The sequence below is a fragment of the Pan troglodytes genome, chromosome 9 (assembly GCF_028858775.2).
Source record: "Pan troglodytes isolate AG18354 chromosome 9, NHGRI_mPanTro3-v2.0_pri, whole genome shotgun sequence".
NCBI classification, from domain to species: domain Eukaryota; kingdom Metazoa; phylum Chordata; class Mammalia; order Primates; family Hominidae; genus Pan; species Pan troglodytes.
In genome coordinates, this window is record NC_072407.2 from 9,687,215 (window position 1) to 9,715,200 (window position 27,986).

A 27,986-nucleotide genomic window follows, 5' to 3' on the forward strand; every position below is an offset into this window, starting at 1 on the left:
TGATTTTTGCACATTAATTTTGTATTCTGAAACTTTAAGATGTTATTTTTCAGTTCCAGGATGCTTTTGGTGTAGTCTTTGGGGTTTTCTAGATTAAAAAAAAAACACATATCATCAAGGAGAGATAGTTTGACTTTTTTTTTTTCTCTTTGGATGCCTTTATTTTTTTCTCTTGCCTAATTGCTCTGGCTAAGACTTCCAGTACTATGTTGAATAGAAGCGGTCAGAGTAGCATTCTTCTTCTTGCTCTAGATCCCCAGGAAAATGCTTCCAGCTTTTTTCTGTTCAGTATGATGTTGGCTGTGGGTTTGTCTTAGATGGCTCTGTCATTTTGAGGTATATTCCTTCAATGCCTAGTTTCTCAAGGGTTTTTTATCATGGAGAAATGTTGGAGTTTGTCGAAAGCTATTTCTGCATCTATTGAGATGACTATACAATTTTTGGTTTTAATTCTGTTTATGTCATATGTTTAGGCATATGATTGATTTGCATATGCTGAAGCAACCTTGCATCCCAGGAATTAAGTGTACTTGATCATGGTGAATGAAATTCTTGATGTAGTATTGGTTTTCACTTGCTAATATTTTGTTGAGGATTTTTGCATCTATGTTAATCAGGGATATAGGCCCACAGTTTTTTGTTGTTGTTGTATCTTTGCCAGGTTTTGGTATCAAGGAAATGTGGCTTCATAGAATTAGTCAGAAAGGTGTATCTTCTTGATTTTTTGGAATAGTTCCAGTTGAATAAATATCAGCTCTCCATTGTATGTCTGGTAGAATTTGGCTATAAATCCATCTGGCCTAGGGCTTTTCTTGGTCGGTAGGGTGTTTTTTAATCACTGATTCAATTTTGCAACTTGACATTGGTTGGTTCAGTGTTTCAACTACTTCCTGATTCAATCTTGAGAGATGGCGTGTTTCCAGGAAACTTATCCATTTCCTCTAGATTTTCTAGTTTGTGTGTGTGGAGGTGTTCATAAGAGTCTCTGAGGAACTTTTGTATTTCTATGGGATTGGTTATAATGCCACTTTTGTTTCTGGTTATGTTTATTTGAATCTCTCTTTTTTTCTTTTTAAATCTAGCTAACAGTCTATTAATCTTGTTTATCCTCCAAATAACCAAATTTTGATTTTGTTGATTCTTTGTAAGCCTCACATTATTCTTCTGAACACAGATGTTACCTCTATTGTCATTGATATATAACATAAAGCATATGGTCAGGAGATCAAGACCATCCTGGCTAACATGGTGAAACCCCGTCTTTACTAAAAATACAAAAAAATTAGCTGGGCGTGGTGGTGGGCACCTGTAGTCCCAGCTACTTGGGAGGCTGAGGCAGGAGAACGGTGTTAACCTGGGAGGCGGAGCTTGCAGTGAGCGGAGATCGCGCCACTGCACTCCAGCCTGGGCAACAAAGCGAGACTCCGTCTTAAAAAAAAAAAAAAAAAAAAAAAGCATATATTCAATATTTGGCCTAGATACAAGTTGCAGGTATCTGGGTTAACATAAGGGCAAATGGGACTGAGGGGTGAGTAGGACTAAAATCCCAGGGGCTACTGAAATGGAATAATAAATATCTAAAGAATGGTTAGATGTGGAAAGTCCAGAAGAGAAGATGTTAGGAACTTGTTCATTGATTCTTACAATTTGTAGAATACCATACTAGATTCTGTGGATGAGAAGATAAAGTAAGTCACAATTCCCCTACGGATGGAGTCTCCAGTGTAAGAAATTGGGAATTTGCACAAAGGGAAGATATATAGGATAAGATCATTTGTGTGTTGTAAAGTTACCTACTGATTTTTAGATAATTACTATGTTTTAGTCCAAACCAGAACTTGTAATTTCATTCATGGTCTAAGAATGGGACGGAAAACTTGCAACCTTCCTGACCAGAAAGAATAATTGTCACCTAGGGTGGTAAATGTGAACTTGTGGGAAGCAAAACTGAGCCTAACCTGTTTTCTACTCCTATAAACCATAAAAATGTGGGAGGATTTTAAATGACAAACTGATAAGCTCAGGTTTAAACACAATGGGTCTGAGGTGAGAATGACAGCACTAATTAGTAAAGACACTAACATATTATTGTGAAGTATATTCTTATACCTAGCTTGTTAAGGGTTTTTCTTTTATTGTGAAGGGATGCTAAATTTTATCAAATGCTTTTTCTACATCTATTGTTCTGTCCTTAATTCTGTTTATGTAATGAATCACCTTTATCATTTTGTGTATGTTGAAACATCATTGCACCCCAGGAATAGAACCCACTTGGTCACGATGTTTTGTTTTTGATGTGCTGTTGGATTCATTTTGCTAGTATTTGCGTGAGGATTTTTGTGTCTAAGTTCATTAGAGATATTTACCTCAAAATAATAAAGGGCACATATGAGAAACCCATAGCCAACCACATACCGAACAGAGAAAATTTTAAAGCATTCCCTCTAAGAACTGGAACAAGACAAGGATGCCAATTTTTACTACTCCTCTTCAACATAGTACTGGAAGTCATAGGCAGAAAAATCAGGCAGGAGAAAGAAATAAAAGCCATCCAAATCAGAAAGGAAGAAGTCAAATTATCTCTTTATGCTAACAACAGGATTTTATATATAGAAAACCCCAAAATTCTGTCAAAAAACTCTAGATTTAATAAATGAATTCAGTAAAGTTTCAAGATACAAACCAACATACAATAATCAGTAGCATTTCTATATACCAATAACAATAAAGCAGAGAATCAAATCAAGAAGGCAATCTCACTTACACTAACTACCAAAAAACATGCCTAGGAATACATTCAACCAAGGAGGTTAAATATCTCTACAAGAGGAACTACAAAGCACTGATGAAAGAAATTGTAGATGACGCAAACAAATGAAAAAATAACCCATGCTCATGGATCGGAAGAATTAATATTATTAGAATTGATGGATACACTAAAAGCCCATACTTCACCACTATGCAATATGTCCATGTAATAAAACTGCACTTGTACCCTTTGAATTTATACAAACAAAAAAATACTAACGTAGCAGCTAATATTAAAATAGCCTTTTGCAATCTGCAAAGCACATTTATCTACATTTCTTAATCCTAGTCATCCTATGAGCTGAGAAAGATCACATATAAAAACTAAAGTATAGCATAACAAGCAAAAAGTTTATATAGTCATAGAAATAAATGAACCGTCCTGGGGAAGAGGGTAGAAAAATAACAGCAGATGATTGAGCCAGAGATAGAGGGTGGAAGGAGGAATAGGAGACTATATAGACATCAGTTTCTTTTTCACTGGGGTTGCTTGGGCTGTTTGTCTTTCATGAGAGCCATTCATGTGTATTAGTGAATAATCATGGGTTTCAACACCTACCAGGATGAAAGGAGTGTGTACTTTTAAATTATCTCAACTCTGTATCCATTTATTATTCCTTTCATAAACTTAAAAAATATTATATCTTGGTCAATCCGTGTTCTCAGCAACATGGTAATAACCAGAAGAGAATAACAGAATACTAGAAAATCTTCTGGTATCTGTGGGCACTTTTGTAAATTGGCACAGAGAGCAGAACTCTCATACAGTCAGATGTGGCTTAATTTTAAGTAACTAGAGTTCACATTGAAGCAGATGGTACAATGGTGGTTACCAGACTGGGGAGTGGACAGGAAAAGGGAAGATATTAGCCAGTGTTCAAAGTTTCAGTTAGACTAGAGGAATATGTTCTAGTGATCTATTGTACCCTATGGTGGCTATAGTTAATAATAATGTATTGAATACTTCAAACTTTCTAAAAGAATAGATGTTAAATGTTCTTACCATAAAGAAATAAGTATATAAGGTGATGAATAACTTAATTAGCCTGATTTAATCATTCTACAATGTATACATGTATAATCACGTCACATGTGACCCCATAATATATACAATTTATGTTTGTCAATTAAAAATTTAAAAATAACTGAAACGTAAATTAATTAAAACTTTAAAACAGAACTAGAGTTTTTAAAAACCATAAAAGTAAGCTCTGATCTTCCCAGATTTTTTTCCCTTCCTTTGGAGTCTATTTTCATAAGCATGAGGCCGTGTTTAATGAGAATATCACTGAACTGGGAGTTAGCAGATTGTATTCTAGCTCCATATTAATAACTTCCTTGCTGTGTGCCTTGGAAACGTTATTTATACTTTTTGATCTTCAGTTTCCTCTTCTGAGAATGAGATTTGGATAGTTTCAGTTCCACAGGATCTGGCCCTACCCCTCCCCATCCCTCATGCCCTATCCCCTCCCTGGATCACTCTGCTGCAGCCGCTCTGGCCTTGTTTCTATCCTCAATTCATGTCAAGCTCTTTTCAGCCTGAGAGTATTTTCATTTGCTGTCCTCTCTGCCATTGTCCTCCAGGCCAGTTTTAGTCCATCATCTTATTCAACTTTTATTTTTTTCATTTATTATATTAATATTTTTAAGCAATGAACTAATTTCTTTGTTTTATTGCTTATCACTCTCCCAAGAATATAAAATCCATGGAAGCAAGGCAGAGACGCCTCATAATCCCAAATGCTTAGAACACTATCTAAAATATAGAAGGTCCTCAATAAATAGTTTCCAAATGAATGGATGATTTTCTTTTTTATAATTTTACTTTTGCTTTTAAGTTCTAGGATGCATGTGCAGGTTTGTTACGTAGGTAAACTTGTGTCATGGGGGTTTGTTGTACAGATTATTTCATCACCCGGATATTAAGCCTAGTACCCATTAGTTATTTTTCCTGATCCTCTCCCTTCTCTCATCCTCTACCCTCTGATAGGCCCCAGCGTGTGTTGTTCCCCTCTATGTGTCCATGTGTTCTCATCATTTAGTTCCCACTTATAAGTAAGAACATACAGTATTTGGTTTTCTGTTCCTGTGTTAGTTTGCTAAGGATAATGGCCTCCAGCTCCATCCATGTTCCTGCACAGGACATGATCTCATTGTTTTTTATGGCTGCATAGTGTTCCATGGTGTATATGTACCACGTTTTTTTATCCAGTGTAACACTGATGGGCATTTGGGTTGATTCCATGTCTTTGCTATTGTAAATATTGATGCAATGAACATATGCATGCATGTGTCTTTATAATAGAACCATTTATATTCCTTTGTATATACCCAGTAATGGGATTGCTGGGTCAAATGATATTTCTGTCTTTAGGTCTTTGAGAAATTGCCACACTGTCTTCTACAATGGTTGAACTAATTTACACTCCCACTCTCAATGTATAAGTGTTCCTTTTTCTCCATAACCTCACCAGCACCTGTTTTTCTTTTCACATTTTAATAACAGCCAAAGAATGGATGATTTTCAAAACAGGATTTATTGGAGAAACTTTATCGTTCAAGTAGAATCTTACCTAAGTGCTTGATACACAAGCAAAACTAGATAATATCAGATCTGCTGTGATTGTGGAAAAATAAGACAAGAAACTTCCTTCACATAGGCCTTGAGATGCACCTTAAAGCAACCTCTCAGAATCCAGCTCTTTAGGATTACCTCGGAAACCACTGGCATAGATCAACTCTACATTTCATAGCAGTTTATGATTATGCTTCTAATTTCCTTCTTTGATCTCAACATACAGTATTTTCTCAGTTCCAATGCTTACAAAATTTGGATGCATTTTTCCATGGATATGTTACTTTATTGTAGTTTTCCCATCCTCATTCCCTCTCCTCACTGTAAAAATGTGTCTTGCAATCAAGGAACTGCAGTATATAGAACAGTGTTCCACAGATCCTCTAACTAGTATGGTTCCATTTTTACTTTAGTTTCTAAATGTACAGAAGTCTAATCTGTGTACTGTGAGAAGTCCAGCTCTTGACTCAAATCTCCAACTATTTTGAGGGGTTATGTTCTCCCAGTACTACCTCTGCAGCTCACTTTCTCAATGCATCTTCGGGCCTAGAACCGACTCTCCTCTCCCAGCACCAAAGCCAGCAACCCTGCCATTCATTGATCAATATGCTAATTCACTCATTCCCTTCATAGCACTGCTGATATAACATTATTTTAGCAGGCTTGTACTGAAGGCTCTTCAATTTTTCATATTGTGTGTGTATAGGGAGGAAACATTTAAAGGGAATTACAGTGAAACATAAAAGGAAGATAATTAGAATCAAATGTTATCATTAATGTCCTAAATATCCACCTGGTAATCCTCTCACTGAGAAATTTCTCACTGATCTTTTTACTTTCATTCCCTCTTCCTCAGTGTTTCTGTTTTACTTAACAAACTCACTTATAATAGCTGCAAATCTCAATTTCCAAATTTTTATCTCTTTTTCAATTTAGAGTAATTTGGCTCTGCGTTTTCATCTCCTTCTTCCTGATCATATTCTGTACAGCCCCCTATTTCACAAGCAAAGAGGTCATCAAGGATTTTATTTTATACATAGGACCATCATTTTCATACAGATCATGCCACATTCTTGGCACATGAAAGCAGCTTCAGGTAGTTCTTGCTTTAAAGAGCATTTGCCATTTCACTCTTTCTACATTTCTGTACACTATAAACTTATCCTAGTAAAACATCATCCTGTACCCTTAGAAAACAAAAGTATAACCTTATCTCTGATCTGCTTGGTCTTCACTCCGTAAACCATGGGGTTGAGTGCAGGTGGGATAACAATGTAGAGATTGGCAAACATGATGTGGAAGGTGCAAGAGACATTGTGTCCAAAGCGATGGGCAAGGATGGAGAAAAAGGCAGGTGTATAAAACATGAGGATGACACAGGCATGAGAACCACAAGTGCCGAGGGCTTTCTGGCGGGCGTCTTGGGAGGGAAGGCGAAAGACAGCACAGAGGATGAGGGCGTAGGAAACAGCAATGAGAATCACATCTGAGATGACCGTCATGATGGGAACACAAAAGCCATACCAGATGTTGATGGAGATATCAGCACAGGCGAGCCGGGCAACACCTATATGCTCACAGTATGTGTGGGGTATGTTGTGTGTCCTGCAGAAAGGCAGGCGTGTCAGCAAGAATACATCTGGCAGGATGATGCAGAAGCTTCGAAAGGAGATGCCCATAGCACTCTTGATGATGGTCTTGGGAGTCAAGATGGTGGTATATCTCAAGGGAGAACAGATAGCTACATAGCGATCAAATGCCATGGCCATCAGAATGGCTGAATCCAGGACAAAGCTATAGTGAAGGAAGAACATTTGTGTAAGGCATCCTGGGAATGTGATTTCGCGAGCCCCTAGCCAAAAGATACTGAGTGTTTTAGGCACACCAGCTGTGGACAAGATGAGGTCAGTCATGGCCAGCATGGAGAGAAAGAAGAACATGGGTTCATGAAGACTATGCTCCACCACAATGAGGTAGAGAAGGATGCAGTTTTCCACAACAGCTACAATGTAGATGATACAGAAGGGAATTCCAATCCACACATGGAATTGCTCCAGGCCTGGGATCCCTACCAGAATGAAGGGTCCTGGATTGTAACTGCTCAGGTTGAAAATGATCATGGCAGAGGCAGATGGCATAAATCTCAGCCCCTAAAGACAGAGGGTGATTAAGGATAGAGAAACTTGAGTAACTCTCAAACTTTCAACTAATTATCATTATTGCCTCCTGAAGATAAAGTGACCATATAATTTGTCATCCAAAATAGAACCCGTTTGAAATGAACAAAGGTTAAAATTAGTAATAATGGTAGCAACATGCAAAAACCAAGATTGTTCCAGATACAAATAGATACATTATTAAACTACCTGAAGAGAATCTTTTCTTTCTTCTGACCTCCCCCAGTGGTTTACACAGCTTCTACAGGAAGCCTTCCAGACTGGTTACACTCTTCGTTATACACTGTTCTCCCATACAAGTTAACAAAGTACAGAATACACTTTTTCATGGTGGATTATAGCTCATATGACCTTATGGACATCATTGTTTAGGATCTGCTTGCTCTGTCATTGTGAATTATCTGTCTCTGCCCCCAAGACAACCGTTTGCTTCTCTTAAAGCTACCTGATGACTGTGGCTCTTACATTTTTAAGATCAGCACCCCTTTATTGCCATCTAAAGACCTAATTCAGCTCAGCAAACACCAGAAGAGTTCCTACACTATGCTGGATAACATGTGTAAGTGAAATTTAAACTAAAAAATTCCCTTATAGCTGAGGTTCACTAGCCTTTCTCCTCAAAAAAAAAAAAAAAATTCAATAGTTTTCCAACACTTTATATACTACGTAAGTGAATAATATTCTAATACTGTGGACTTAGTGACACTATCAGTCAAGGTTTCTGTCCAAAAGAAGGACTGCTTTTTTGTGAACATACATCTATTAGAGAGACACATCGACCCAAGACACATACTCTCTCAAACACAGACCCTTAATACTTACATTCTCAGGCATATCCAGACCTACACTTACATTCTGTCATATATTTTGCCACCATATATTTACCCATACATAATCTTACACAATTACAAGCCCCCTGTCCTCCCATCTTCCCCCGACACATGTGCTGACAATATAAACAAAATGTTTCACCATTAGATTTTGTCACTGTCACAGGCTTTGTAAATTCCTAAAACCTCTCCACTGGTCCTATACCTTCTTCCCCAGTAATGCCTCTATAACGACTCACAGCACTCCCAACTTGTCTGAGGTCATCCTTTATTCATATATATGTGAGGAAAGGTTTTCTCAAGTTTTTGTATTTCCATGAACTCAAATACAACAGATGTTCATGAAGTCATCCAAAAGCATTCACAAACACACACGGGTGCACAGATGGTTAACTCTCAGGGTTCTCATTTAACAATCAGACAAATCCACAATGTGGAAAAATCTACAACAATCTGTTTTCTTTTTTCAAGTCAATGCCATTAAAGGGGGAAGGGGAATATTAGATAAGGAAAATCCATTTCCAGACTAAAGTACATTTAAGAGAAAAACAAATAAATGCAGTGTGGTTATTTATTTATTTATTTTATTGAGACAGAGTCTCACTCTGTCACCCAGGCTGGAGTGCTGTGGCACGATCTCGGCTCACTGCAACCTCCGCCTCCCCGGTTCAAGCGATTCTCCTGCCTCAGCTTCCCGAGTTGCTGGGATTACAGGCGCCCGCCACCACCCCCGGCTAATTTTTATATTTTTAGTAGAGACGGGCTTTCACCATGTTGGCCAGGCTGGTCTCGAACTCCTGACCTCAGGTGATCCACCCACCTCAGCCTCCCAAAGTGCTGGGATTACAGGCGTGAGCCACCACGCTCGGCCTGCAGTGTAGTTCTTGATTGAATTCTGTTTAAACAAACCAGGTATTGAATTCAATTAATGAATAGTTAGGGAAACTTAAATATGGACTAGGTATTGAGTGATATAAAGGAACTAGTGTTAATTTTATCAGCAATAATTATGGTATTATGGTAGATACACATACATACTCTCAGGCATCCACAGTATGTTAGCAAAATATTGGCACAGAGCATGTACTCTGGAGCCTCAGAAAGCTAGGTTTCACAATTTAATCCTGGTTCCACAATTTACTAACTATGTCAATCTGGGCAAGCTATTTAAACTATATGATATTTGGGTTCCTATGTTTTTAAAAGAAATTAATATTTCTAATTTTTATAATTATTATTAGGACAAAATGATATGCACTGAAAAAAGAATTTTTTTTTTGAGACAGAGTCTTGCACTGTTGCCCAGGATGGAGTGCAGTGGCACAATCTTGGCTCACTGCAACCTCCACCTCCATGGTTCAAGTGATTCTCCTGTCTCAGACTCCCGAGTAGCTGGGATTACAGGTGCCCGCCACTATGCCCGGCTAATTTTTTTGTATTTTTAGTAGAGACGGGTTTCACTATGTTGGCCAGGCTAGTCTTGAACTCCTGACCTTGTGATCCACCTGTCTCAGCCTCCCAAAGTGCTGGGATTATAGGCGTGAGCCACCACGCCCAGCCGAAAAATATTCTTTAATATAGTACCTGAAACATAGTAAGCATGTAACAAGTTTTACTTCTTTATATTAGGTTATATTTTATGTCATTAGTATTATCATTAACAACCAGACCACACAGTGGAGAAGAGAACAGAAATTGCAAGATGGATAAAAATTAACAGGAGCACCCCTGGGCATACACACATACCAGCACACTTAATCCTACATTTTAAGTTAGAGTTATGGACTCTTGTCACATGTCTGAAACAGAAATTTCCTAACACTGCTAACTGTGGTCATACTTAACCCAGCTGTATAATTGTCCATCTGTTCTGATCTTTTGATGCTTACTCAGTGGAGCATATACACAAGTATTGGAGATCAGGACCTCAGTTTATAAATGGGAGTTGCTCAGGAAAGAAAATTATAGTGCCCAGCCCATGGCCCCTAAGAAATAGAGCCCTGGCTTTTCACTCACTTTCTCTAAGTCTTGTCCCAATCAAACCCCTTCAAACAGCCAATACTCACCAAATCTTGGGGATCAGGCCAAAGGGAAAGAAGAAAGAGTGTGTTGACAAAATCTACAAGAGAGCAGACACACCAACCAAAAAAAAAACATGAGTGGAAGGAAAAGGAAGGACGTTAGAGAGGTTGATTCCGTGTCCATTTATTTTCTCTGATCACTCACTGCTCCTTGTGGGGAAAAGGTAGGTAGTTAGGGGATTAGGGACTCTGACATGCCCTCTTCTCATCCTCAAGGGAAGAAGATGAAAAAGATTCTATTAACCTTGTTCATGCCTTTGAGTTAACACTGCCTTAGAGTGCTTTATTTATTTATTTATTTATTTATTTGTAAGCTGATGTGTATGTGGGTGGAAAGCTGTGTGTATGTGCCTATCATATCACCCAGGTTTCAAGTTCATGCCCTCACTTACCAGATAAAGGACTTTGGATGAGTTACTTAATTTCCATTAAAAGGTGGTCATATTAGTACCTGTCTCTCAAGATTTTATAAGGATTGACAAATTAATAGGATACTGCTCGTGAAAACGCTTAACATATTGGCAAACTCATAGTGTAAAGGAATAACGTAGGGCACCTGTTAAAATGAAAATTATATGGCCCACATGAAATAATTCTAATATTATCTTTTAAAAATTCCAGTGGCTTTAGGGGTACAAGTGTTTTTTGATTACATGGGTGAATTGTATAAGGTTGAAGTCTGGGTTTCTAGCGTACCTGTCACCCATATTGCGTAGATTGTACTCAATAGGTGATGTTTCATCCCTCACCCCTCTCCTAGCTTCTCCTCTTCTGGGTCTCCAATGTCCATTATACTACTGTGTGTGCCCTTGCATACCTATAGCTTATCTCCCACTTATAATTTTTAAAACATTAAACTTCATTAAACATTTTTATTGGTAAAAACAATATGAGCAAATAAAATATATTCTTATGGAAAAACTGTTAAGTCTACCAGCTGGTACTGTCAGGAATTTCTGCAAGTCCAGATATCAATTTTTACCTAAGTGGCTTTTACCCCACAATTCTGAAAGCCAAGTCAGTTTTTGTCAATGTTTGTCAAACGTTTGCTAAATATTGTTGAATGTGTTAATTAATAAAGATTGTCAGGAGTCCACTCAGTACTCTGAATGTTCTAGAATATCTGGAATAAACCAGAACTAATGAGATTAGTATTGTATTGGCTCCCAACAGAATTTTTACCTTTCGCTGAATAAAAATTGAGGTTGCTTCACCTCTCTATACTAGGATAAGGGACTGAAGAGTCACAAGAACTTGTGTATTCTGTAAGAATGTGATTAATTGCATCACTTACTGCCTATTCTTTAAGAGCTTTCTGAAGATATTTCTCCGTTCTTCATATCAAGAAGTAGTTTTGCTTCTCTAACAATTAACTGTCTGTAACTTATAGCCATCATGAATTATGTAGCTAATCATGTTTAACTCTCACATAGACTGTTAGAAAGCTTACAGCTGAATTTCTGACCCACATATAATAAGAGAACAAAAATTCATAGCAGGTGGAAAGTGTATTTTCGGCCTATTTTTTGTCTTAATTTTTAAAAATCTTTCTACTTTTCTTTTTGCCTTTTCTATTTATACTTTGTAATATGCCATATAACAATGTTTCTGAACAAATGGTCCCATAAGATTACAATACCATATTTTAGAGTACCTTGTCTATGTTTAGACATGTTTAGATGCACAAATACCATTATATTATACTTCCGTACAATATTCGGTATAGTAACATGATGTACAGTTTTGTAGCCTAGGAGCTATAGAATATAATATAGAGCCAAGGCTGTATCACACAGGTTTGTGTAAGTACACTCTATGATATTTGCACAATAATAAAATCACCTAACAACACATTTATGAGACTCTATCCTCATTGTTAAGTGGCACCTGACTATATTTTTATTTATGGTATGCAAAATACGTCAAGTAATTTTGGAAACAATGCATGTAGCTATTGTCACATGTTAAGAGATAGAATATAAATTCAAACACAATTCTCTGAGTCCAAAGGACATTCTTTTCTATTAAAACTATACGTTGAGAGCCATTGTAGAAATAAAAATTCAATGACATGTGAAAAGGGTAGTAGCATGGGGATGGGAAAGTAGTCTCAAGGTAAAGAGACCATGAACAACTCTGATATTTTGAGTCAAGTGAAAGCAGTGAGGGTTTGAACTACTGGGGTAGGGGAGGAGGGTGCCTGCACTCAGCTGGGGAATCCAAGAGGTTATTTAGAAAAAAGCCACAGGTTTTGAGGACGTATCAGATTTGAAAGGGAAATAAGACATTGATTATCATTGCTGCCTGGCAGACACCTAAAAATAAGTATTACTGACCAAGTGACTGAATGACTCACTATGACCAAGTTATGCATACTGGATTTGAAGAGATAATGAATCATACAGAGGTACATTTTTGGCTTGTGACTACATCTCTATGGAGATACAAACATGAAAAAAAAATTGAGACCGCCAGTGCTTCCAATTGGTCAAGTCTTAAACCCACTTCTTAGTCTGTACGTGCTTTACCATTTTACTAGCCATAGAAATTTGCCTTCCTCCTTTTATTCCTTGTGGAAAACTCCACCCACCCACAACTCATTTGGCTCTCTCAAGGTTGAGTTAAACATTGAGTTTTATCATTGCCTTATCCCTTTGCTTAACATAAACACCTGCACTCTTAAATTAATAATTTTATGATTATTTGCCATTCATTTATTTGATAAATGTTGCCTATGTCCCTAGTGTGTGCTAGGTATTATACTTGATGTTGTCTAGAAATTAATAGGAGTGAACAAAGTAAAAACCCAGAACCCTGCAGAGTCATCAAAGAGGTAATTTTCCTGCCTTGCTATGATGTATAAATAAACTACTATGATAAATAAATCTGAAAAACCATTCAGATTTGCCAATCATTACATTGTCTTCATTAAAAGTTTTATAATCACTTTAGAACAATCATAAGGAATTACAAAAGTTCTTGTTTCTAGAAGTCAAAAAATATTTATTATTTCCTAGATTCAGAACTTACTTTGCTATAGCTGAAATGATTGAGTAGACTTCTGCCTCAAATCACAAAGAAAGCAAAACTCAAGTTTTCGTTAATAAATTTTAGTCTGTCCTTTCTCTTGGGCGTCTGAACACAGGTTCAGTCTTTGACCTAACACACACTAGGAACTTGTCCCTACCTCCAAGAGCTCAGGCACCTATCACTGGGACCCCTTGGGAAAGAGCAAAAGGATTCTGTTCTGGATTTGCTTGGTCTTTATTCTGTAGACAATAGGGTTGAGAGCAGGTGGACTGATTACATAAAGGTTGGCAAACATAATATGAAAGGTATGAGGGACATTATGCCCAAAGCGATGGGCAAGGATGGAGAAGAATGCTGGTATATAGAATATGAGGATAACACAGACATGGGAACCACAGGTGCAAAGGGCCTTCTGACGGGCATCTCGGGAGGGGAGGCAAAAGACAGCCACAGAGGATGAGGGTGTAGGAGACAGCAATGAGGATCACGTCTGTCATCACCGTCATGATGGGAACACAAAATCCATACCAGATATTGATGGAGATATCAGCACAGGCAAGCTGGGCAACACCTACGTGCTCACAGTAGGTGTGAGAAATGATATGTGTCCTGCAGAAGGGTAAACGATTCACAAGGAAAACACATGGGACGAAAACACAGAACTTCGGAAACATATTCCCACAGCAATTTTGACAATGGTTTTGGAAGTCAGAATAGTAGTGTATCTCAAGAGTGAGCAAATGGCCATATAGCGGTCAAATGCCATGGCCAGCAGCATAGCTGAGTCCAACACAAAGCTATAGTGCAGAAAGAATAATTGGGTGAGACAGCCAGGGAAACTGTTTGGGGACCAAACCAGAAGATGCTAAGTGTTCTGGGGACACATGTGGTGGATGATATGAGATCAGTAATGGCCAGCATGGAAAGGAAAAAGAACATGGGTGCGTGAAGACTGTGCTCTACCACCATGAGGTAGAGAAGGATACTATTGGCCACGACAGCCATGAGATAGATTAAGCAGAATGGGATGCTGATCCAGACGTGGTACTGCTCAAGTCCAGGGATGCCCAAAAGGATGAACGGGCCTGTACCATGGTCACTCATGTTGTACATGGCCATTAAGATCAATAGCTTCTGTGTCCTAAAAACAAATTGTTTATAATGAACATGAGGAAATTGTATGGTAATTCTTCCTCCACTGCTTCCTAGGGGCTGGTCCGCCTCTTTCCTATATTCCAAGAAAAAACCTCTCATTGATATTAAGAGCAATGTTCATCACTTGAAGAAAGACTCTCAGACCCAATACTTCTGATACTAATCATCCAGTTACTCTAGAATCTTCTTCAAACTGCATAAACTGCTGTTCCCATTTGAATGACTGAGTTCTCCCTGGGTCAATGTAAGTTGCTGCTATATAAATATGAGTATAGAGAAAAGTAGTCTAACTACATGCAGGGATAGAAAGAAACTGAAAAATACTGGGTCACAGTTGGGAAAATGAGATAATTAACAATTACAGACTCCTAGTACATGCCAGTTTCTTGAAAAATATTATCTTATTTAGAACAACCTTCTGAGATATGTATTTTTATCCACCTCATTTTTTTTTTTACAGAAACTGAAACTGAACATAATCTTACCTAACATCTCACCTTTAGTAACTAGCAGAGCCAAGGTCATTAGATTCCGCAGCCACTACTCTTTCATGTTGCTGTTACACCAGGTAACTGCTTCAACTCACTGTGAGATGCCAAGAATTCAGAAGAGGCGTGGATGTGTAGCAAAGGATGAAAGAAACGGATCACTGGAACTGTAATTTGTCCCACACACTGACCCTACCCCAATTTCAATGACTGTTCTGATATCCCAGACACTACATAGAGAGACTTAAGGCTTGTAGACCAGAATGTTCTCTGAGATTGTGATGTTTGATGCCTCCTATATGAATGAAATGAGAAAGGGTATGAGGCTCAATCTCAGTCCACCCTTAGGAATTAATGAGGAAATCTTGTTTAAGAATCAGAGAAAATTGGTTTGTGTGCTTTTTACAAATACAGAGAGGACCTCTAGTGGAAGAAAAATACAATTTATATATTCTAAATCCTAGGTCAAGCTAAAAGCAAATAAACTTTATAACAGAAGCTAATATTTTTTGAAAACCTTTAATATACTACATGAGACCACTTTTGTAATTTTCTTAACGATTCTATGAGACAGGTAATAATATTATCCACATTTTAAGGATGCAGAGAAAAGTGATTTGTCCAAAGTCACACAAGAAGGAAATGGTAGTGCTGGGAATCAGACCCACGAGTCTTTTCCTAGACTCCCCTATGTATAACCAAAATTATCTACAGAGTCTGTATGGCAAATAACACGTATAATATCTGCATACAAAAGATACAAAATTAACCAATATATAGAAAACTAAAAATATAAAACAAGTTAACAACATAAAACCAAATACATCATTTATGCTTATAAATGTAGATTGCTGGAATTCCTCTATCAAAAAGCACAAAGATAAATAAAGTTTAAAAATTCAATTATATGTCACTTATATGAGTAAGATCTAAAACAAAATGATGCAGAAAGGATAAACAAGTGTGAATAAACAAGGATAAAAAGGATAGACAAGTGTGTTTCTGACAAATTTAAATGTGATGGAAGCAAGTCTAGCAAAATGGAAAGCATAAAAAGTAAAATTTAACTTAGAAAGCATTAAACAGGACAAAAGGTAGTTTGCACAGTTAAAAGGAACAAATGTTTATTAATACTACAAATAATTTGCCAGGCGCAGGAAACCAGACATGATGCTAGACCTTAGATATTCAGAAACACATATCAGTCTATTCTTAAGAGAACATTACCTGCTAAAGCCAACAGATTTGTAAAAGAAAATTTCAATGCAGAATGAAAGTCATAGGGAATTCAAAGATGCCTATGGAAACTGAGTGGAGAGGTATTATCAAAACCTGTAGCATCAGAGAAGATCTTGAGAAATAGGTGAAACAATGTGAGTCTTGAGGATGATGCAGATTACTCAAGAAGACAGAGAAAAAACATTTCAGGCAGAGAAAGCAACATATACAAAGGCTTAGAGGCATGAAGTTATGATATATTTTGGTAAATTTACATCATCTACGTATATTTAGTGGAGTGCTGGGAAATGGGTAGCAGCCAATCAGTCAATAAAGATGTAAGCATGTAATAGGTCCTGGAAACATAGTGTGTATAAAACAGATGCAATGCCTCTCCTGGTGGAGATAATTTATTGAGGAAGACAGACACTATTCAAATAAGCAGTAAGTTATATGTATAAGAATAATTATTACCTGCGATGTATGTTATGGAAATATATAGGTTATCATGAGAATCAATAACAAAGACGATTGGACCTGCAGGAGATAGGAAAGGATTCTTGGAGGAAGATATTGTAAAATGAGGTTGATTTTAACAAAAATATAATAAAATAAATAATACTTATTGAATTCTACCTGTAAGTCAATTGAATTTAGCCCTTCCTCCCTCCCAGAGAGGTAGGTCCCCCTTATTGTTTCCATATTACAGACAAGAAAAAAGATGATACACAGAAAGTATATCCAAATTTGTTCAGCTGTTAAGTGGAAAAGCCAAATTCCTAACAGGTAGTTTGACCTCAGATCTTTTCTTCAACTCCACTTTACACTATATTATTTTCAGTAGGCTAAAACAGAAGGGAAAGCATTTTATATAGAAAGAAAAGTGTGTGTAAAGTCCCTCAGGTAAGAAGGAGCTAGATGTGGAAATAAGCTCCTTGAAAGCAGCAGGTACTTGGTGGTGGTGGTGGTTGTTATGTGTGTTTTAATATATGTGGCTCATATGCTAAAAATGAAAAGAAAAAGAGAAAGAGAAAGAAAGAAAGAGAAAGGGAGAGAGAGAGAAGGGAGAGAGAGGAAGGAAAGAAGGAAGGAAGGAAGCCTAATGAAAACATCAAAATTATGAAAAATAGGAAACATTTTTAGCAGGCACCTAGCCTCTTCAAGAGACATTCATCTGGAAAGGTGGCATTCATCTGGATGCATTGGTTATGACATAAACCCTAAGTATAACCAGCATAAAAGGATGCACCCTGTCCCAGTTTGCTATTCTTATATTTATGCATTTGTCCAGCCACCATTTGTTGAGGCAGTCTACAGGACAGTGTAGACGGTTACGAGGAAAGAGCTGGAGGCCAGACACTCCTGGCTGCCATACACCAACTCCATCAGTTCTCTTCAGATGAAATTGGGAAATTTATTTAACCACTCCAAGATTCAGTTTCCTCATGTGTGTATGAAGATCTAAGCTACCTCACAGGGTTTGAGGACTGATTGCAATGTTATAAGCAATGCACTTTGCACATTGTTTAGTACATTACATAGTGATCTTTTTTTAAGTTTTAATTTAATTTTGTATTTTATTCTACTGTGTAACAAGCACTGTGGATGCAGATATGACTAAGACTTTTTTTTTTTAACTGTCCTCAAGGAGATCACGGATTAGTAGGGAAATACACACAGAAGGAGGCAATTCCACTGCAGAGTGACAAATAATATGTAACCTCAAAAAGCACAAGGATCTGTGTGGGCACAGAGAAGATACTAAGCAATTAGGAAAGAGGGCAGGATGGTCAAGAATCTTATATTGGAGCTGTGTTTTGAAGGAAAAAGAGAAATTCTCAAGGCAAATGACGGGAATAGGGATACGCTAGGCAGAGAAGACATTATTTCAAATGTGAAGGATTAAGTGAGAATATTGTGAGATTTGGGGAATTGTATGCACCCTGATATGGACAGCACCCTAGATATGCTGAGACTGAGAGAAAAGAAGAGGAAGGTCAGATGAGTTTGGAGAAGTAAACAAGAACTTGTACTTTCTGATTCAGAACTTGAATCTTATCCTGAAGACTAAGGGAGGGAGGGGGCTGATAGAGGATTTTACTTGGGAGTGTGACAGAATGAAATTGACATATTGAAAACTGCATTCTGGCTGCCGTGTAGACTTGCTGTTGGAATGAAGTAAGATGCAATTGAAATGAAGTTTTAGAAACGGTAGAATAAGTTTGAGAATTTCCCTGTAGTCCAGGGAGAAATGATGATACATGCTAAAAGGGATGAATTAAATAATGCTTCCTCCAGGGCTGGAATTGGGGGAAATGCCTAGAGTGCAACATTTAAGGAACAAAGGACTCACTCTCAGGGTTTTAAGTGCTTCCTTTAATGTTGCATCCTAGGCACCTCTATGGGGCTCACTGCTCAGTACACAGACACTCAAGGTGTTATTGCCAGTTAAACAGAAAAGAAGTTTACTGTTTTCTTCTTTGCTCACTTGTCCCTGTGTGCTGTTTAGCTGGAGACAGGGGCAGGAAACAAGTCCTAGAGATCACTCCACTGGGACTTTCTTAGGAGCCATAAATGCTCTCAGGCTCATCGTGTCTGCAGCGCAGTGGGGGTCTCCCATCTGTGGTTGAAGGAATGGATGGAAGTGTGTGAGCTAGATTGCACAGATAGCAAGCAGAACATGTCTGGTGAACTTGGACACACAGACACGTGGAAGTTACTGTAACCACCTAGATTGCAAGAAACCTTTCCTTTGTGGGCTAGCCAAGTGGGCAGGAGTAAAGTAAGTAACTTTATTTCAGAGTGTAATTTTTGGCTACCTTTACCCAGGATTTCAAGTCTCTGAATCTGAATTTCCCCACAGGTCCCCTGCAACATTTCTCCAACTTTCAGCCTTCTTGTGCCCTTTCCCAGGAATAATGCCCACCTCTGTACCTTGCTCTCTGAGTCTTCTCCAGTGACATTTTGCAGCTGTAATTATCTAATTCACCGAACCATGCATGATGAAAATGCCAGCATCCAGGGGCTCCTGAATGACACAGGCTTTTAATAGGGTCTATTCAAGAGGGGCTCTAGTCTTCTAACTCAAGGTAGGACTCCAGATCAGAGATGCTCCCAAGAAAGTGGTCTGGGGAATCAGTGCTCTTGATAGAGAACACAGGGACCCTATGGGTACTTCTCAAATCTTATCCTCTGTGGGTAGCTAGATGTTGATCTAGACTTCTTGGTTGCTTGTCTATGAAGTCTGAGCTCACACACATAACTTCTTCCATTTTAAAAGCTTGAGACATCACATCAGAGATATTATTTGCCAAGCTGATCTTCGTGAATAGGAAAAATGCCTTGGCTCTTTAAGAAATATTAGGGAAATGTTTTAATATGGAATGAAGGACAATCACATATTGTTGTGCACACATTTCTATTCTTTGGTAAATGTAACTCCGTAATTGCTGCTATGCCAATTTATGGCACCAACCAATATTTCAAGTGATAGTAATCAATAGCAGACTGCCCAGCTTATTTTTAAAAATCAAAGGACAACTCCAGGTGATTCATGAGCCTGGAACTGGTCCAACAGAAAAAACTAGATTCTTAGTTATTCATTAGAAGATACTGAGTAAACTCCTCTAGAAGTTGGGGATATTAATTAAAGTGGTTCTAATGAAAGTCTAAAATTTTCATCACTCTCTTTAATAACAAAATGAATTCCATCAAATTACTGTCATATATTTGGTAATAGTAAAATAGTAAAATAATAAATTTCTATTAGAAAAATAGAAACTATCAGATAGTAAAAAAAAAGTAATATCACCTGTTAGTTTACTACTTAGATATAATAATAGCTAATATTTCCATGTTTTCTCTACCAGACATCCTATCTATGCATGTATGTGTATATACATTATTGCTATTGTTCAACACATACAGGTGATACTGTGGAAAAGTGTTTAGCCTATTTTTTAATTTAGCAATAAATGGTAAATATTAGATGATATTTATTTTACATAAAAATAAACTACCTTTGTATATAAATCAATCTCTCCTGATACAGGATAATTTGTTAATGAGAAAATTAGTTTTCTTTTTTTCTAACTTCTATTTTACGTTCAAGGGTACAAGTGCAGGTTTGTTACAGAGGTAAACTTGTGTCATGTGGGTTTGTTGTACAGATTATTTCCTCAACCAGATATTAAGCCTAGTACCGATTAGCTATTATTTTTCCCTCTCTCCACCCTCTGGTAGACCCCAGTGTGTGTTGTTCCTCTCTGTGTTCTTATCGTTTACCTCCCAATTATAAGTGAGAATATGTAATAACAGTATTTGGAGTTTTGTTCCTGTGTTAGTTTGCTAAGGATAATAGCCTCCAGTTCTATCCATGTCCCTGCAAAAACATGATCTCATTCTTTATTATGGCTGCATAGCATTCCATGGTGTATATTTTCTTTATCCAATCTATTATTGAAGGACATTTAGGTTGATTTCATGGCTTTGCTATTGTTAATAGTGATGCAATAAACATACACATGCATGTGTCCCTATAATAGAACAATTTTTATTCCTTTGGTATATACCCAGTGATGGCATTGCTGAGTCAAATGGTATTTCTGTCTTTAGGCCTTTGAGGAATCGCCACTGACTGAACTAATTTACACTCCCACCAACAGGGTGTAAGTGTTCCTTTTACTCCACAACCTTGCCAGCATCTGTTATTTCTTGACTTTTTAATAAAAGCCATTCTGACTGGTGTTAGATGGTGTCTTATTGTGGTTTTGATTTGCATTTCGCTAATGATCAATAATTTTCTTTTTAATGAACATAATTAGCTATTTAAAATAATGGCTGGGTTGGGGATTTATTTTTCTTCTTTAGAGAGTATTTCATTATATGGCCCCTTTTCAGGGATAAAACCCATTTAGCGTGGGTGTGGTTGCACAAACATTACTGGGAGGGAAGATTTGAAGAAAGTCAATCACACTATGCTCCTTAAAGGAAAAAAAAAAAAAAATTGCCAGGCGCGGTGGCTCACGCCTGTAATCCCAGCACTTTGGGAGGCCGAGGCGGGTGGATCACGAGGTCAGGAGATCGAGACCATCCTGGCTAACACGGTGAAACCCCGTCTCTACTAACTATACAAAAAATTAGCCAGGCGTAGTGTCAGGCGCCTGTAGTCCCAGTTACTCAGGAGGCTGAAGCAGGAGAATGGCGTGAACCCGAGCGGCGGAGCTTGCAGCCAGCCACGAGAGCCTGGGCGACAGAGCGAGACTCCGTCTCAAAAAAAAAAAAAAATTGGTTTACACTTTTCATTCAAATTCAGTTCTGCAGATATAAAGAAAACCGGAAACCTAATTTACTTGTGTTGGGGAAGGCAATAAATATTTTAACCATAATTCTGCTAGCCTAAAAAAATAAACCCCAAAACAAAACAAAAACCACTTGAAGCCTGGATTTAATGCAGGGGCCTGGATGTGATTGTTAAGATCTTCTCCTACTACAGGAATATGAGTGTAATAAAGGTAAAACAAACAAACAAATTTGGTTCTGGCACACACACACACGAAACCTTTACATAATTAAAAACTAACAAAGAAATTATTAAATGTATTTTAAGTAAGAAGAGTTTAAATAAGTGGTTGATATATGTATCCAATTATACTGACAACTTATATTTTGATAATTGCTCAAGCTACTTACTTCTGACAGTGTTTCTTTAAAGTCATGAAGTTTAGATGTATTAACAAGTAAAACTGAAATACAAATAATAGTTTTTAAAAGTCTGGGTAGACTTTGGTTCAGAATCTCATCCTGCATTTCAGGAAAGATAATCATCTTGTGCCACTGCTGCAGCTCCACCCATTCTCAAATAGCAGCATCCCCAAGTGTACTCGTAGTTCTTAATAATGTAATAAGATATTTCAAAAATTTTCATTTTTAATTAATGGATACTCATTTATTATATAGAGAAACAGACAACTATATTGTAGAACTATGGTTTTCATACATTATACTTCTACGTGAAGGATTTCTGTTTTGAAAGCTTTTACATTCATTTTTCCCTTTCCTGCCCATGTTGATTTTTCTGTACATATTATAGATGATCAATAAATGCTTAATCAATTAATCGTTGATTAGGTAAATGTGTGTGCTAGATAACAGAATTGTTTAATTCAATAAGAAAAAACCTTTTGGTTTCTGTTTTTTCTTGATATTCTTTATAAAAATTAATAATTTTCTCTCAAAATGTTTAGTTGCAGACTACAATTATTATTAAAGATTTTACAATTTTGGATGGTCATGATTTTAATTTTATGTCAATTTTATGAGAAAATAGTACTGGCTTCAGGATTTTCTTTTGAAGCATCTGTTTAAAATTATGTGACCTTATTTTAAATTTTTAGAATATTTCTCTTCAAGGCTGAATACTACACATATTTAGGTCAGTAGTTAACAAAACTGAGTAGGTAAGACTTGTTAACCTGAGCTCATTGAGGGCTAATAAATATATGCTAATTGATTATGACCATTTGACTCTCTACTTTCTTTCACATTAGACAGAAAAGTGGTGAAAGTTCCATACCATAATTCTGGCATGTCAGCTCCCAACCACTCCACTGCCAATCATGATATGTTTGTCCTCATTGGCGTTCCTGGCCTGAAGGAGCTGCACGTGTGGATCTCCATCCCCTTCTGGCTGATGTACCTGGTGGCTGTGTCAGGAAATGGTCTCCTTGTCTGTGTGGTGGCAGTGGAGCGCAGTCTTCATGAACCTATGTACCTCTTCCTCTCCATGCTGGCATTTTGGGATTTGATTCTATCCACATCCACAGTACCCAAAGCCTTGAGCATTTTCTGGTTTGATGATGTGGACATCTCCTTTGGTGGCTGTGTCACTCAGCTCTTTTTTATGCATTTTGCCTTTGTAGCGGAGTCAGGCATTCTCTTGACCACGGCTTTCAACCGCTATGTGGCCATCTGCTACCCACTGAGGTATAGCACCATCCTTAGCCACAGTGTTATTGGCAAAATTGGGGGTGTCGTGGTGTTCAGGAGTTTTGCAACTGTCTTCTCCATCGTCTTCCTTGTGAAGCGTCTGCCCTTCTGCCGGACAAACATCATTGCCCACACCTTCTGTGAACACATGGGGCTGGCAAAGCTAGGTTGTTCTGAAATCACCATCAATATTTGGTATGGAATCTCTGTACCACTACTCAGTGTTACGTTAGATATGGTGACAATAGTCATCTCCTAGGGGCTCATTGTTCAAGCAGTCTTCAGGCTGCCCTCCCTTGGTGCTTGGATGAAAGCACTCAGCACCTGTGGTTCCCATGGCAGTGTCATCCTCATGCTCTGCTTTCCAGGAATTTTCACTGTCATTGCTCAGCGCTTTGCCTGAAAATTTCCCAAGTATGTCCACATCCTGCTGGCCAATCTCTATGTTCTTTTTCCCCCCATGATGAACCCAATTATCTATGGAGTAAAGACTAAACAGATTCAGAAAGGGGTGGCCCTTGTGTAAAAGGAAAATGTTGCTGAGGGTGACTGAATCTTACTGTGGCTCTTTAAAGAAGAGGAGGAGGGTCCTATTAGATGATAAGAAACGTTTGCCATGTATTTTTTCATGAAATAGGGAGGACCCAAATTATATAAGTCTCTTATTTCAAAGGGAAGTAGGTTCTCGAAGGTTTGTTATTCACAGAGATAAACATTATTATTTTAAATATCGATAGGTTTTTTTAGTATTTAATGACAACATAATATTTCTACTTCTACCAAACAAATGTAAAATCAACATATAACACTTCTCTAATATTTAAATTTTAGATATCTCTGTGTCCTCCCGAACAGCTATTATAAATACAATTAGAAATAGTGAACCCCCAAATTGGATAAAAATAGGGCAAAGGTAGAGGCTTCCCCTTCTATCTAACTTTATTTGCAAACAAATGAGAATATCTGATAATACTAGATAGTGCCATTCACATATATGATATAATATTACAGTGTTATAAATATATGATTTGGGAGAAAAAAGATCACATAATTAGATCAATTATTTTTGAGATATAAACTGCCCTGAGTGCTAGGTGTTCTAAGAGAGTTTCCTAAGCATTAAGCATCCCCTCTTCTTTAACTCCTTAACATCTTTCTCACAGGGTTGTTTGAAAATCCAATGAGAAAGTGAATATTAAAGCGCTTTAGAAGTTATAAAATTGTATCACTTTTTTATAAATGTGCTGTGTCATTATTATTAGTGTGATTATGTTTCCTGGTATGAGGTTTCATTCTCATTATGGTCAAAAGTTAAATGCAGGCCAGGTGCAGTGGCTCACGCCTGTAATCCCAGCACTTTGGAAGGCCGAGGCGGGTAGATCACCTGAGGTCAGGAGTTCCAGACCAGCCTGGCCAACATGGTGAAACCTCATCTCTACTAGAAATACAAAAATTAGCTGGGCATGGTGACGTGCACCTGTAGTGCCAGCTATTTGGGAGGCTGAGGCAGGAGAAATGCTCAAACCCAGGAGGCGGAGGTTGCAGTGAGCCCAGATCATGCCACTGCACTCCAGCCTAAGCCACAGAGCAAGACTCAGTCTCAAAAATAAAAAAATAAAAATAAAAAGTTAAATATAAAACAGCAAAAACCTTATCCTTTGTCTACAGCCAAGTCCTCCTATCACCCTCCTTCTTTCTTTTCCCACCAGGGATCACTTAGCTATGGTGAAGTGTCCTCCTGCAGCTTTTCCCTATCAGTTGACTCTGAATGGAGGATGACAACACACTAATCGGCTGCTCTATCTGCACTGCTACTATACCAAGTGGTGTGACTGGCTGATGCCTCTTTGCACTTCCCATCCTCCAGAAACCCCTGTAAGGATTTTCAAAGAAATTTTACCTTGCTCCAGAACTATGGGACCTCCTTCTTCTCAGTTGTCTGTTCAGACTCTTGGCATCTTGTAGGGTGTAGAGAAATTACTTTTGTGTTTGTCCTGTGTTGGGGATGTTTGGATTAATTTTGCCAAAAACTTGGGATGCTTGGCTAACAGCAAGACTTGGAAGTTGAATTTACAACTACATAGATATTGAGAGAACTCCAGAGGGATTTACCTAACTTCAGAAGTGTGGAGACATTTCCGGGTTGTGAAGCTTGTGAGAACGGTCTTATTTTTTTCTGGAATATTTATACCCTGGTAATGTCTAAGGAAACATTCTGGGAAGGAGGGAGGTATGTGTGTGGGGGTGGGTCTAGGGAATATTCTCTCTGGCTTTCGTGAGCAAAGAAAATATATATTTCTTCATTCTTTGCTTATGATGCGCGTATAGCATGCCATAGGACATTTGACCTGGCCTTTATTGCATTGTCTCAGGAGCAAGAATCAGCTGTGGGGGACCACACAGTTATTATTGTCTTTATAATTGAATAATAACAGTGTATCTTGTCCAGAATAATTTGTGTGTTCCTTCAAGATGAAGTTGATAAAATGAATCTTCAAAACACAATATAATTCAGTGCAAACTTCTAATGTAAATGATCTTCAACTTTCACATAATTCAACCCTGTATATTTTGAGTGACCATTGTCCCTATGCTAATTCCTGTCTCTTCTTCCCACTCTCCTTTCTTCTTCACTCCCTATAGTAATACAAAGCTATATACTTAAAAAGTTATATCTAAATCACAATAAAATAATGTGTTATCAAACTACTCTCAAAAATACGATCAAGTTTAGGAATATGAAAGGTCATTGGGGTAAAACTAACCAAGGGGACATAAAAATCAGAGTTCAAAAGAAAAGAGCCAGTGAAGCGGTTGAAGCTGAAGCGCAGCCTTATAAGGCCTGCAGTCGTGGCCTGAGCCACACTCAGGCTTGTGAATTGGGCTTCAAGAGGACTATGGCCAGTGGTAAGCTGATGAATGCTTAACAGCCAATTCTTGGGGCTTGATTGTAGAGCAGCTGATTGAGAAAATGTAGATATTTCCACTATAGCTGACTTCAAGCTACCAATTTGATGTTGACCTGCTTGCAAAAGTCCTGAAAGTTAACATGTGGCTCTCATGAGCCAGTGGGAGCAGCCTCTAGCACATGACTCTTGTGACTCTAGTTAGACCTGACACACTGGGATTAGAATGATGTAACTCAAAAAGGATGTGATAATGAAGTCTCTGGGCTACAGAAATCCTGACTCATTCTGAGGTAGAATAGTGAGTAGGTAAGAACAAAAATTTTGGAATGAAATTGACTTATTTTCTATATATCATCATATATTTCTTGCATAATAATGAGCATATTGTTGAACTTTTATTAAGGTAAGATTCACATGACATAAAATTCTCCACTTTAAAGTATGTAATTTAGTAGCTTTTAGTACATTTCTAATGTTGTGTAACCATCACCAAAGTCTAATTTCAGGCCTTTTTATCACCCCAAAAAGAAAACCCATATTCACTAACTAGTCAATCTCCACTTCCTTTTCCTGCATTAACGTACTTCCTGTCTCTACAAATGTCTCTCTTCTAGACATTTAATGTAAATGAAATTATGCAACATGTCAGCCATTTGTGTCTGATTTCTTTCATTTAACATATTTTCAAGATTCATTCATATTTCAGCATGTATTGAAACTTTATTCCTTTTTGTGGCTGAATATATTTTATTGTATAATTATACCACATTCATCAGTTGATATACATTGTACTTATTTTTACTTCTATTTTTGCTACTATGAATAATGGTCTTATAAGCAACCATTTACAAGTTTTTATTTGAACACCTGTTTCAGTTCTCTTGGGTATATACCTAGGAGTAGAATTGCTAGGTCAAACGGTAATTCTACATTTAACTTTTTGAGGAACACCCAAACTGTTTTCCATAGAGGCTGCACCATTTTACATTCCCACTACCAATGTATCAGGGTTCTAATTTCTCCTCATCCTCACTTGTTATTTTCCTTTTCATATATATATGAAATATATATATATATATGAAACATATCTATGAAATATATATATATATCACTGTCCTAGTGGATGTGAAGTAGGACAAAGTATTTTATGCAAAAAGATTACAAAATCATTTCCTCTTCTCCTCCTTGTTACCCAAGTTCAAGCTAAGCTTCATTTTCCAGAGGGAACAGCATGTATAAAGGTCCAAGTGGAAAGAAAACATACTTTGTTTGAAAAACTAAAAGAAATATGGTATGATTGTAACATAAGGGCATGTAAGAGTAAGAGAAAAGAAGGAGGTTGGGGCTAGTGGACACCAGACAATGACTGGTTGGCATCGAAATACTATAAAAGGCTTTGAAAACATACACGTTAGGAAATTTGGATTGTATTCAAAGCAAATAGATCTACTGTTGAATGATTTAAAGTAGAAGAGTGAGTCGATCTAGGTTTGAGTTTAGTAAGACCATGATATTTTCTGAGTAGCAAGTGGATGGGAGAGAAAAAAAGACTGGAGGTAGCAAATTCCTAAATTAGGGTATGGAAAACTTGGGAGAGAGAGACAATAGTGATCATATTTTAATGTGAAGTGTGTGGATAAATTCAAAGCATATTTAGAAAACATAATAAATAATAAACATATTTTTAAATAATTAAAGAATTAAAGAAAATAAGAAAAATAGACTTTG

General features: G+C 37.5%; 2 protein-coding genes and 2 pseudogenes across 2 annotated transcripts in view; 1 reads left to right on the forward strand and 3 right to left on the reverse strand.

Annotated features, from left to right (window-relative positions):
• LOC129136401 (olfactomedin-4-like) overlaps nucleotides 1–27,986 on the reverse strand; it is an 82,520-nt gene that overhangs the window by 23,947 nt on the left and 30,587 nt on the right. Inside the window, exon 3 of the mRNA XM_063782669.1 lies at nucleotides 10,457–10,509. The gene's annotated coding sequence lies outside the window, so the exon portion shown is untranslated. The remainder of the gene's footprint in view (nucleotides 1–10,456; nucleotides 10,510–27,986) is intronic.
• Nucleotides 4,630–7,611, reverse strand: OR52H1 (olfactory receptor family 52 subfamily H member 1). Its single transcript, XM_063782671.1, has one exon. It carries the CDS (start codon nucleotides 7,519–7,521, stop codon nucleotides 6,559–6,561), a length of 963 nt encoding a protein of 320 aa, XP_063638741.1. The 5' UTR covers nucleotides 7,522–7,611; the 3' UTR covers nucleotides 4,630–6,558.
• LOC134807230 (olfactory receptor 52H1-like) lies at nucleotides 13,595–14,831 on the reverse strand (annotated as a pseudogene).
• LOC466386 (olfactory receptor 52B2-like) lies at nucleotides 20,918–23,875 on the forward strand (annotated as a pseudogene).